This window comes from Anarrhichthys ocellatus, unplaced genomic scaffold, assembly GCF_004355925.1.
Source record: "Anarrhichthys ocellatus isolate YVR2014 unplaced genomic scaffold, GSC_Weel_1.0 scaffold1202, whole genome shotgun sequence".
Taxonomy (NCBI): Eukaryota; Metazoa; Chordata; class Actinopteri; order Perciformes; family Anarhichadidae; genus Anarrhichthys; species Anarrhichthys ocellatus.
In genome coordinates, this window is record NW_022281176.1 from 141 (window position 1) to 12,674 (window position 12,534).

The following is a 12,534-nucleotide window of genomic DNA, read 5'->3' on the forward strand; positions in this document are numbered from 1 at the left end:
CTGCAATAATGTGAGAACTAAATTTGCTTACCACAATTTCATGTATTAAGTGACACGAATCTGTGTGAGCATTTCTTTGACAACATGCAACAAAAAAACAACAACACAGTCCTGCTGCTGTCTGTCACTTTGACGCATGGTGCCTTTAATACACTCACACCCAGATGCACTGATACACGTAAGGATCAGCTGCTGGAGAAAAGCAGTCCGTGAGAAACATCAGAAACAAACAAGGTGGGTGTCCTTTATTACACGACGACTTTCAGTTCATAGTCTTAAATACCTGCTTTGTGTTTTGTTGATTTTAACTGCATTCATGTCTATGTATACAAAATAATGTCTGTCAAAAAGTCAAAGACTGTAATTAATTCTGTAATGCGATTTTATGAATCTGCTGGTTCTAGAAATAATAATATTAAAAGAATATGAGTTCCATATTGGACAACTGTGTTCAGATTTTGCTTTCAGGCAGTAACACAGTTATTAAAGCTACCTACAATAAATAATCTGCAGTATTAAAGAAATGATGTCTGCATTGAATGGCTAACAATGTGTTGTAGTTTTGATTAACTTTAATGATCTTAGAAATGAAGGTGATTGTTGTCTCATTGTCTCAATGATTAGTTTCTCACTCTCTTTCTCCCTTTTCTCCATCAAAGCAACATCATATGAACCAATATGTCAGTCAACTCTTCTTCTTCCTTTTACCACTGCTTCAACATTGAAACTGCAGTTTTCATCTCCATTGCCTTCATCATCACTAAGATATTGCTCCTCGTCCCCCTCTCCATCCTCATCCTCTACCTGGGTTACCAACAATGGCGGCGGCAGCGCTCCTTTGCAACAACGAGGCACTCTGACATCTTCACCTTCCACATGGCTGCTATGGAGCTGATCTACGCCTTTGGGGTTGCAGTCACCTTTTGTGGCATGTATGCTGGTCTCTCAGAGGGGACCACAGTGGGGGTTTATGTGTCTTCTATGGTTTTACCAGGACAGATGTTCTTTCACACCCTGACCTGTGTGGAACGATACCTGGCTGTTGTTCATCCCGTCACCTATCTGGGGATGAGACAGTCAGGTGGGGTCAAGTTGCGAAATATCAGCCTTGTATGTGTTTGGCTGCTGTGCTGTGGATGGGGTGGTTTAACAGTTCTGTTCATCCCTGATCTTCCCGTCATCCCATTTTTCTGCTCATTGGTCTTCTCTTTAATTGTCATAACTTTCTGCAGCCTTTGTGTTCTCTGTGTTCTGATTCGTCCAGGGCCAGGGGAGGTGGGCGGGGAAAGAGAGCGAGTAGATCGATCAAAGCAGAGAGCTTTCCATACAGTCACAGCCATTGTGGCAGTTCTGTGGTTGTGGTTTGCCGGTTTTCTCGTTTGTGTTGCTCTAGGCAACTCACAGCTGCTGAACTACAGTGACAGGTGTTTGGTGCTGATATCTGCAAACTGGTTTATTCTGCCCAGCAGTTTGGTTTTACCTTTGCTGTTTCTACACAGAGAAGGAAAAGTGCTCTGTTGCTGTTAAAGCAACGAGTAAAGACAACAACCGGACAGGATCAGAGGGGACTTGCTTTGAATTAATTAAGAGTAAGTTTCACTGTAACTAAACATCAGGCAATAAGTTGGAGCATAGCACTTTACATTTGATCTCATTGGACAAAGTAAAGGAAATAGAAAATGTATATTGTCTGCACATACAGGTTTATCATCTGCTTATACAGATATATTGTTTGTATACACAGTTATACAGTCTGCATATAAATCAGTTTTATTGGGATCATTTTGGTTCATTACTGGGTTTTGAAGCAGCTTCCCTCAAAGAATTGGATGCAACTCACACAAAGAGGTTACATTTGATTCTCATTCATACACACAAATTAGCAATATTGAGTGTTGTACACAAATGAACTGTGCTAAATTAATTCAACCATTGAGTTTAATGACTCATGCTCCCAACTTATTTTTAACACATTTATTATACATATATGTAGATATACATGTACACATATACACAATATGTCAAAAATAAAACAATATTTTTTAAGAATCCAAATCTTTAGTACATCCACATGTACCTTTTATGTAATTAAAACATATTAAACAGAATTAGCTCATTTAGATCAATTGCCTGACAACTTAAACTGTATATTTGAACCCAACTAATAGCAACCAAAGCTGGATACAATTGCTGAACGTGCAGAAAAAAGTATTGAGAAGACAAGGATAACAGTGACTCATTTCTGTGCATGAATTAATGATGATAATATGAATTGAGTAAGTGATGATCATAGACTAATGATTTGAGTTAACAAGTCACACATTTGAGAGGACATATCTGAATAAAATCAAACGACTCATTTAAGAATGTGAAATAAGTCATTAGAGCATCAACCACAGATTTGGGCTGACCAAATATCATATTCACAAGCACACATTATAAATTCAAAGTGAAGAAAGCCTAACTTATATAAGAGCACAAATGAACCTGTTCACGATATTGAATTTGACTGTTCTTTGTTATATGAACTGAGCTTTTTAGTTATGTTGTATTGTGAATTAGTTTCTTACACTCTCTCTTTCTCTCTCTGTATTTACTATTTAACAATGCTGTTCATTGTCATGGATCATTACTTTATCCAATCACTGTAATAAAAGATGTCTTAATGGGAGCAGATTGTTGTTGTTTGGTTTTTGAAGATTATGTTTATTTGCATTTGTCTCTGTGTTTTGCCAGTCTTTGTATACTGACATGAATGACTTGTGAAAATGTTAAAGACCCTTACATATGCAGCACATAAAGTTATGTTAATTGTCTTATGATGGTCAGTTGTGAAAATGAAGATAATTATGAGGAGCCTCACTCCTAAGGATACAAAAACCAAGCAAAAGTGCAACACTTCTTTGTAATGTTTCTCAATATTTCCCCCGAAACATTTTCATTACTGCTATTAAACAGATTTTCCCTAGAAAGTAGATTTAAAACCTTAGAGCTCGTCATGCTGAGTTCTAGCTGAATCTTTGTTAATATTCTTAGCAGCCCTGATTGCAGATTTCATAGCTGTATCCATCCAAGCGTGAGGGAAGGCTGTGTGCTCACCAGCAAAGTGCACCCTGCCTTCACTTCTGAAGAGTTCTTTAGCATACTCTAAATGTTGGTAGGGTGTGAAGAGAGCGAAGGCACCGAAGCTATAAGGATCCATGCTCCACTTCTTCACCAACACCCCTCTGCAGAGAGACCTGACATCCGTGTGAATGTGGATCTTTGCCAAATCTCTCAGAGCCATTTCTTTCAGGTCTTCATCGCTCGCACCTAAGAAGAGGAGGGAGTCATCAGACCAGGTGTAGGAAGCCAGGAGGACACCGATGGTCTTATTTTTGAAACCGTGGCTGGGGTAGTAGATGTAACGCGAGGGCCCGTCAGTGATGCTCTTTCCCCCTCGGATGCCGTCCTTTTCCCAGAACCTCTCACTGAAGGTGAGGAAGATTTTAGTGGAGCTGTCATAGTGGGTTGACCTCAGTGCCTCCATCTTGTTAACGGAGAGAGCTGGAACAAAGTCCATGTAAAGGGCTGCTTTGGTTGTGGTTGTTACCAGAACGATGTTGGCAGAAAGCTTCAGCAACTCTTGTCCTGTGTCATACGAAACTGTTACACCTTTATCTGACTGTTTGATGCGTTTGACCGTAGAGTTGAGGAGTATAGGGACTTTGAGGTCATTGAGGACATTCTGAAAAGCTTTGGGGAGAAGGTCCGACCCACCAGTCACTTCTGTGTACCTTAAAAACAAAAAGACAAATAGATTCTCTTATTGAATGCATTCTAGTAGAGAGACTTGCAGATTTGCAATATGTTCGTATGCTGTGTTTTAGCAACCACATTCATAGTTCAATATTTAGATGATTAATAATTGTTTGAAAGATGCAGACTGGGAGAGCCACCTGCAGTCGTTTGAGTCGATTGACATTAGTTCTAGGCGGCCAACATCAGAATCAAGGTTTGATTTAGATCTGGAAGTCATTGTCTATAATACAACAAATCTAAGACAAACTAACATTATCAGCCAAAAATAACGTCTTCCTTTCCTGGTTTGGTTTAATCCTTTGTACACTTCCTGCCTAGCTCAAAAGAATTTAAGGTTTTGCTGGTACACGCTGTGGAGCATTTAGCATTAAAAGAGCTGGATATATTGGTGAAAATCAAAGTAGAGCAAAGGTGATTAATATCTGATGTATATTTGTTGGGTGGCCACAAACACAAGTCCAAATGAATGCTAATGTGGATCTGTGTCTGTTGGATGTGCAATTAAGCAACAGTTTCTCAACACGTTCGATATAATAACTTTATATGGTCAAACTATAAAAACGAACCTATTTTTTAGGCCTCTGCTCGAAAATTGCATACCCATACTAAAAAGATTATAGATATATATAGTATAGTTAGAGCCAATAGAATTGAGCTATACCCACGAGGAAAAGATTGACAGCACTGTTTGCCAATCACAATCAACAAGGCGCCATCTATCGTGAAGTGTAAAATCCGATACGTTGAAAGTCAAATCGTCAGCCCTGGTCTGAACGGCCCCCCTAAAGCCACGGAATGATTTAACACAGGATACACGAGGAAGACATAGCGGGGTCGAAATGCTTTTTTTCATCTAAACTTCAAAATGTAACGCGATAAAGCGATTTGTGTTGCTGGTGTTCGTTGGCTCATATCTCGGTGATGCTTTTGTGGAGAGAGATGTGAAGGATTTGTGTGGCATTTGCTTGCTTTTTGTCGTCTTGGTTTGTTTTCTAGCACGTAGCTTCGATCGCTAGGTTCTGAAATGTGCTGGGTGAGCTCACTGCTGGCGAAATATGAATATGATATTTTGGTAATTCTTTTAGTTGGTTGTTTGAGTTGTGTTTGGAGCAGGTAAAAACGGCTTACATATTCTTGTAGCTCAAGAGGTTTTAAAAGCTGTTTGCAGAAAACACCAAATGGTAAAAAATTCTAAATTTACTTTGATGCTAAATGTAACACCATGGAATTATAATGTCTTAGCTCAAAATATTCAAAAAAGGATTGGTTGTAAAATAAGTTAACAGCTTTATAATAATTTCATATATATAACTGTTGTTGATAGGGGATTTAACAATTTTTACTCTACTGTGAAAATATGTTTTTATATTGAGTAGTTGACAATGCGGGGTGTTGGGACTCACTTTATGTCATCATTGATGACAGCCTGTTCATAGATCATCTCAGTCACCGCAGTGTACATGAGGCTCTGTTCATTAAGCAGGTCTCCAATCATCCTCACTGCTTCTGAACTCCGACATCCTTGGTCTCTCAGAAAGTCCTGTGAAATAAACACAGTTCCATGTCATGCAGACAGTTGGGCTCAAAACAAAAGGCTTAAAATGTGTCAAAAGAAATATGTTAAATGTTCTCATTTTACAAAATGTCATGACGTCACATCGTGTTTTACCTTCACAGAATAATGATCGTATTTCATCAGTGCAGCCCTGCAACCATGGTTTTCCACATCATGTTTGACCTGCAAAAAAAAGAAAAGGAAAAAAAAATCACTTGCATTGATGAAGTCAGTTGAATCATCTATTGAGCTGATGTGAGTATTCACAAAGTGAGCTTTCATTTCTATGTCTACAATGAACCATGAATGTGTATCTCCACTATATGGCCAAGCCTGACACAGAAAGCAAACCAATGGGAGTTCTTGGAGGTTATTGCCACTAGAGGGTTAACCTTAGTTACTTGCCTGATGCTAAATGTTACATGCTACCATCTGTTCATATGAGAACTTGGTAACATTTGTTCTTACAGTTTGTAAACACTGATGGTGTATGTAAGTGTGCGCATGCAGTTTGACAATGAAGGTAGGTAAAGTGCAATAGCTTTTCCAGCTATGCAAGGACATTAATAACCAAAGATCTGATCAGATGTGTGAACTTGTGCAACGATTCACTTAATGTGTCAGAATGTCTAAAGCAGCAGGTTTGTAGTTTTCAGTCAAGGCCCTTGGACTCCATCTCTCCTTCTTTTCCTCTGTCTTACGTACCTTCAGCAAAGCTCGTTGTAGCAGCTCGCCGGCTGATTTCCCTTTCTCACTTTCCCACACGGTGTAATTGAAGATGTTTGGGTTGTTTTTCACTGTGTCCGTCTTTTCCAGGAACCCATTAACCAAGTAAAAGGTGTTGGGGTCATCCATGATGAATTTATTCAGCTTGACGTTCAGCGTTTTAGCAAACGAGTGAACGATACTGTTGACAGAGGAGGTGATAGTAGCAGAGTTAGCTTGTAACTGTAAGGTCTCTTGAAACTAACAAGACAGCGACAACACAGCTTCCTTTTTACACAATTATGTCAGTCTGAGGGGGGGAGGGGTAAATGTTTGATTTGAGTTACATAAACTCACTGGTGAGAACTTGGGATCCTCATGGCTCCCAGGTCAGCATACCAGCCTTCTTCTTCATTCCTGTAGGTCTCCACTCGTCCTCCAACACGACCACTAGCCTCTAATATGGTCACCTTGTCACAACAGATTAATTTGAACAGATAAATACACGAAAGGCCAGTCATGAAATGTTTCAAATGTAGTAGATATACAAAGTAGGTGTACGTATGGAAAGCCATTCGAGCTCTAGTTGAACCGGTGAAAGCCAAAACTAACTAGCTGGAGTGTCTTTTGATATTACTAGTTGATCTAGTGAAAGCCAAAATATAGTCACGCTTGTTTCAGAAAATGCTAATGAGGAGGTGGGGAAAAAATATGCATTGCTTACTATAGACCAGTGGTTCTCAAACTGTGGGGTGCGGCGGTATTGCAGGTGGGGCGCAGGGGGAAATGCAGAATTTTTTTATTTCAAGAACTTTATTCATACCTGCAAACTTGTCGCTTTTCGGCGAAATTTGCCGTTTTGAATCAAAATATATCATCCACGTGAATCGTGTAGATCCGTAGAGGACGTAGAGCAACAAGGGCTCACATGTCCTCCCATCACACTGTTCACTGTGATGACCACAGCCAGTGGACTAACAGTCCCAACAGTCCCACGTGCAGCTATTATTATTATCACAGCTATTATCACAGCTATTATTTTACTTTTAGAATGCTACATTTTAAAGCTCATATTTAAAATAAAATGCTCCTGATATACGACATATGGCTCACACATTTGCACAGGTTGCACGCTATTGTTGTTTTGAAAAGATATGCAGTGTAAAACTCAGTAAAACTCTTTATTGCCAAATATTTGAACTTGTTTTGTTTAGTTTTTCACAGGTTGCACTTTATTGTTATTATCTTGGAAAGATATTCAGTGCAAAACAGGTGAATTGCAGCCACAATAAGCTATTTTTTGCCAAATATTAGTTATTTTTTGCACAGATTGAACTTTATTTGCATTGTTCTAACAAAGGGATTGCACATTGTATTTGTTTTTGTCTGATGGAGCGATCTGGTTTACTTGAAAGTAATTGCAATTTTCTTTATTCTATTATTTGAAAAAGCACAGATGGAGGAGTCAAAATGTTGTTATTTCAACAAAAGTTCAACGTGGACCATTTTGTTACAATTTTGTTGGGGCGGTGGGGCATGAACATGTCCAGAAAAGTCACGGAGGAAAATAGAGTTCAACTCTGCGTGGACGTCTTCATTTGCTTTCACTGCCAACGATGCTGGCTTACTGTATGCTTCCACAACAAGCACACAGCATGTGCTGAAAAGTGTCATGCTGGAGATGAGCGAATTCTCAGCTGCTGCAGCAAACTCTACTCTTCATAAGAGTTTGATGTTGTTATAACAGGTAAAACTGCAATAAAATGTCAAGAATCGTCTTTATACTTGTTCTATATTTTCATAAATACAACAAACTATAGTTTTTGTATATATAATATAACTATATATAACTTTATAAGCTGTGATATCAAATAAATAATTTTGCGGCTCCACACGAATTTTATTTGGTGGAAAATAGGGCAAAATGGCTCTTTGGATAGTAAAGGTTGCCGACCCCTGATCTAGGTAATTAGGGAGCAATTTTGTCTCTCACTATGTAGGTAGTGCAGACAAGTGTAGGTCACTAGTTACCTAGTGGGCTGGATCCATTTTTGCCTAGTTAACGTCAGTGCTTTGGCAACTCACCAGTTAACAAGTAAGACTTTCAGTGTTACATCAAAAAGAAGACTTGTTGGGACTTTGGTGGCATTAAGATATCATTAACAGTCTAAAATAGCAGCTAGGCTTCTGGGGTCATTAGGTCTCAAGGAAAGGTCTGCGTGTCGTCTGCATAGAAATGAAAAGAGACATTAGGACGTTGGATGATTTGATCAAGTGGGAGCATGTATATGGAAAATGAAATTGGACCTAAAATTGAACCTTGGGGTACACCACAGGTAATGTGAGATGTAGAGGATGAGTAATTACCGCTGGTGACTGAGTGGGTTCTCTCTAAAAGGTAAGAATAAAACCAACTAAGTGCAGCGTCCTTGATGCCAACCCAGGTTTTAAGAATAGAGACCCTGAACGTTAATTAACTCTCCCGAACTCCAGCAATTTGTTCACAAGAAAATGCTTTTTGTTGTGCAGTGGTTTTATAACATCATGTGTAGTGTATGAGTCCGTTGCATGTACCTTGTGTCCTGCGTCTTTCAGGAGCTTGGCAGCTGTCAGTCCAGCCATGCCAGCTCCGACGATAACCACATGATGAGTTGTGTTTGGGGGAGGGAGACCGGTTTCCACTATGTGCAGAAGCTCATCATAGTCATTGTCCTCCAGACAGTCAGCCAGACTTTCATTCTGCCAGACACCAGCAGCATGGGCGGGGTAGAGTGCGAGAAACAGCACACTGACAGCAACTGGAAACATATCAAGAGTAAAACACACCACTTAACTCCGTCATGAAAGATATTTAACATTCATTGATTCATGCATTTGACTAAACAGAGCAAATTCCTTAGTTATCACATAAAACTACTAAATAAATAAAGAAAATAATAAAAGAAAGTATCTTAATTATGCATTATGAAATCCACAATGTGAAGTGCAATGGTGTTCTTTAACTCTATTTCATCCGTCACTTCTCTATTTAGGGCCACCTTGTTAAACATTATCACTATAAAACCCAACAAGGTGACTCAAGAATGAAGTTGATCTGATGTCCTTAGAGGACTGAAATAAAAAAACTGCCATCAAATTAAATATTAACATTGTTTTCCACTTTCACTGAGTTCATTCTTTTAAACAACTTATGTTATGATTAAAACTACCAAATATACATTTTTTTTTTTTTTATATATTGAAAATGCCTGCTACATTCTGGGATATAGCAATAAATGGGATCAAGATTGATGTCGGGAATTGCACCAATCACTGCAGTGCTCCATAATACTGCAGCAGTGCCCCCAGTGGAAACCAGGAAAATAGCATGAATTTGCCCCATAGGACAAACATGAGAAAATGGTTCAATCTGGTGGAAAACAGTAAAAGCTCCATTTCTGAAGCCACGGCTCCAGTCTGATAGCCTGATATAACAGAATATGTGACTTTAGGTTGGTGTTTTTAATGGTTTGCAATGAGGACATATTCAAGTGTCTGTATTTTGGTTTCACAGTTTTCTTTGAGCTTATTATTTGGGGCGACCGTGGCTCACTGGGTTAAGAGGGTTGTCTGGTAACCGCAAGTTGGACAATTCGATCCTTAACTGGGACGTGTACTGAGTCGAAGACACTGAACCCCTAACAGCCCCCCGGGCGCCTGTCATTGGCAGCCCACTGCTCCCTATATACAGGGACGGGTCAAATGCAAAGACAAATTCCCCCTTAACAAGATCAATATACTATAATAAATTATAGGAGCTGAGGTTCAACTTCCAAATTAAAAAAGTAAATTCTTTTTTACATTTTTTTTTATTGAGTACAAAACAAGTGCAGACAATTACATTAACACACATATATGACCCAATAAATTATACAAAGTAAGACAGGGACAAAAACAAACTGAGGAGAATAATATTCAGGTTTAGAATGAAGAGTATACAAGTGAGAAGTGGAGGTCCAGCAAAATATTACAATATACGATATAAGTGTGTGGATGTGTGATCCGTTTGATGGGTGAGTGAGGGGTGTCGATTGAGGTTCGGTAGTAATACGGGATGTATTTCAATCTACAAATAAATACACAAATACAGTTCATGTACACAAATATCCCTATGTAAAAATATAAATATACATAAGAAAAAAACACGAAAAACACAAAGAACAAAATCCTTAGAGAATACAATAACAATTCTAGTAGAAGTAATTATAAATTAATAAATAATCAAAAATAATATATAAGTTCATTATTAACTTAACTTATATATTAAGAATAGGTCATTATTATGTATACGTGTGTGTGTGTGTGCGGCGTCTGAGGAGCTGGAATCCCATACTTACATAGCAATATCTTCAAATAGTGATTAAAGATGAATTATGATAAATGATGCAAAATAATTCACATCAAATTCTAGATACCTTCAAGCTTCCAAAAGTCTGTACAATTTTGTCTGATAGCTTAAGTAAGATTCTTTTATTTGCGTATGATTTTTGGAATTATAAAAGATTTATTTAGACGATATTTTGTCTAAATAAAATAGATCACAATATTGCTGCAACATACTCACATAATTTCCATTTCACCACATGTGGTTCCATCTCAGTTCGGAAGCTTGTCGTCTTTCCGTCTTTGGTGAAATGAGGAGAAACAGGAACAGCCTTCAGCTTGGTCTCCAAAGCTAAAGGTTTTTCTTTCATGGCATTCATCTGTTGGTTGATCCCTCCCGACTATCTTCGCAGAACTTTGCTCCGTTTCCAAAGTTGTGGTTCACAAGATCTCCGTGGCTGCTTTTATGTTGATCGATCGAGGATCATGTGTTGTTACATGCCTCTCTTAGCCAATTGTAGAGGATCTGTGGTGGTGAGAATTATATTTGTTTGTGTTCTTTCACTCATGTACTGGGTGTGGGTAGTTTCACTTGGCATTGATAGCACTTGAACATACTAGCAATGATTACGACATTGTTTTTCAGTTTGCAGCTTTTCATTGGAAAATGTTAGCGTGCACTAACTTGTTTAGTTGTTGGTAGAAGTTTTACTGGAAACTGACCAAAATCTGAGTTCTTAAGAAACACTGAATGACAAAACAAACATCTTGACAAATGCAGCTGCAAACGTTGAAAGTAATGAAGGCAACAACCGAAACTTTGGGAAGGGGGGAATAAAAAGGTTCTCCGGTTTTCCTCGCATCCCACCACCAAAACATGGTTGATTAAATGAATGATAGGAAATACTTAGATTCAAATGCTTTATGTTTGGAGTTTCATCTTACATAAAGAGACAATTGTAAATGTACATATCCTGCATTAAGACAGGTTATAACACAAACACCCAGAAATCTAACCAGTTATTCTATTTCAAACGACTAAAATATCCTCGAGACACTAGAACACTACCAGTGATGCTCATCAGCAGCTGACCCTGCACTCTGACCTCACTCTGCAATAATGTGAGAACTAAATTTGCTTACCACAATTTCATGTATTAAGTGACACGAATCTGTGTGAGCATTTCTTTGACAACATGCAACAAAAAAACAACAACACAGTCCTGCTGCTGTCTGTCACTTTGACGCATGGTGCCTTTAATACACTCACACCCAGATGCACTGCACCAAAAGAGGCAACATACATATATAATGCAGCAGTAATATGCATCCAGAAACATCATATTTATAGTAAAATATTGAGCAGAGAACATTTTACTGCACACTAAGTATATATATGGTAGTACTTATGTTATGGATAGCACTTTAATATACTTGGGACGATCTGGCCAATGATTGTCCCTCTGCAGCTTTTCATCGGAATTCTTGGGCTTGCACTAACTTGTTTAGTTGTTGGTAGAAGTTTCACTTGGTGTTGAGCAATACTTTGGTTCTTAGTTCTTAAGAAACACTAAATGATGGAAAAACAAACATCTTGACAAATGCAGCTGCAAACGTTGAAAGTAATGAAGGCAACAAATGAGACTTTTGGGAAGGGGGGAATAAAAAGGTTCTCCGGTTTTCCTCGTATCCCACCACCAAAACATGGTTGATTAAATGAATGATAGGAAATACTTAGATTCAAATGCCTTATGTTTGGAGTTTCATCTTACATAAAGAGACAATTGTAAATGTACATCTCCTGCATTAAGACAGGTTATAACACAAACACCCAGAAATCTAACCAGTTATTCTATTTCAAACGACTAAAATATCCTCGAGACACTAGAACACTACCAGTGATGCTCATCAGCAGCTGACCCTGCACTCTGACCTCACTCTGCAATAATGTGAGAACTAAATTTGCTTACCACAATTTCATGTATTAAGTGACACGAATCTGTGTGAGCATTTCTTTGACAACATGCAACAAAAAAACAACAACACAGTCCTGCTGCTGTCTGTCACTTTGACGCATGGTGCCTTTAATACACTCACACCCAGATGCACTG

The 12,534-nt window shown here is 38.5% G+C and overlaps 1 protein-coding gene across 1 annotated transcript; it reads right to left on the bottom strand.

Moving 5' to 3' along the window:
- Positions 1 to 1,757: 1,757 nt before the first annotated feature.
- Positions 1,758 to 10,907, bottom strand: LOC116377395 (L-amino-acid oxidase-like). Its single transcript, XM_031839033.1, has 7 exons — positions 10,665 to 10,907; positions 8,636 to 8,859; positions 6,419 to 6,531; positions 6,062 to 6,263; positions 5,471 to 5,539; positions 5,205 to 5,341; positions 1,758 to 3,776 (listed from the first exon to the last, which is right to left on the bottom strand). The coding sequence occupies exons 1-7, from the start codon at positions 10,801 to 10,803 to the stop codon at positions 2,987 to 2,989; spliced, it is 1,674 nt and encodes a 557-aa protein (XP_031694893.1). The 5' UTR covers positions 10,804 to 10,907; the 3' UTR covers positions 1,758 to 2,986.
- Between the last annotated feature and the right edge of the window lie 1,627 nt (positions 10,908 to 12,534).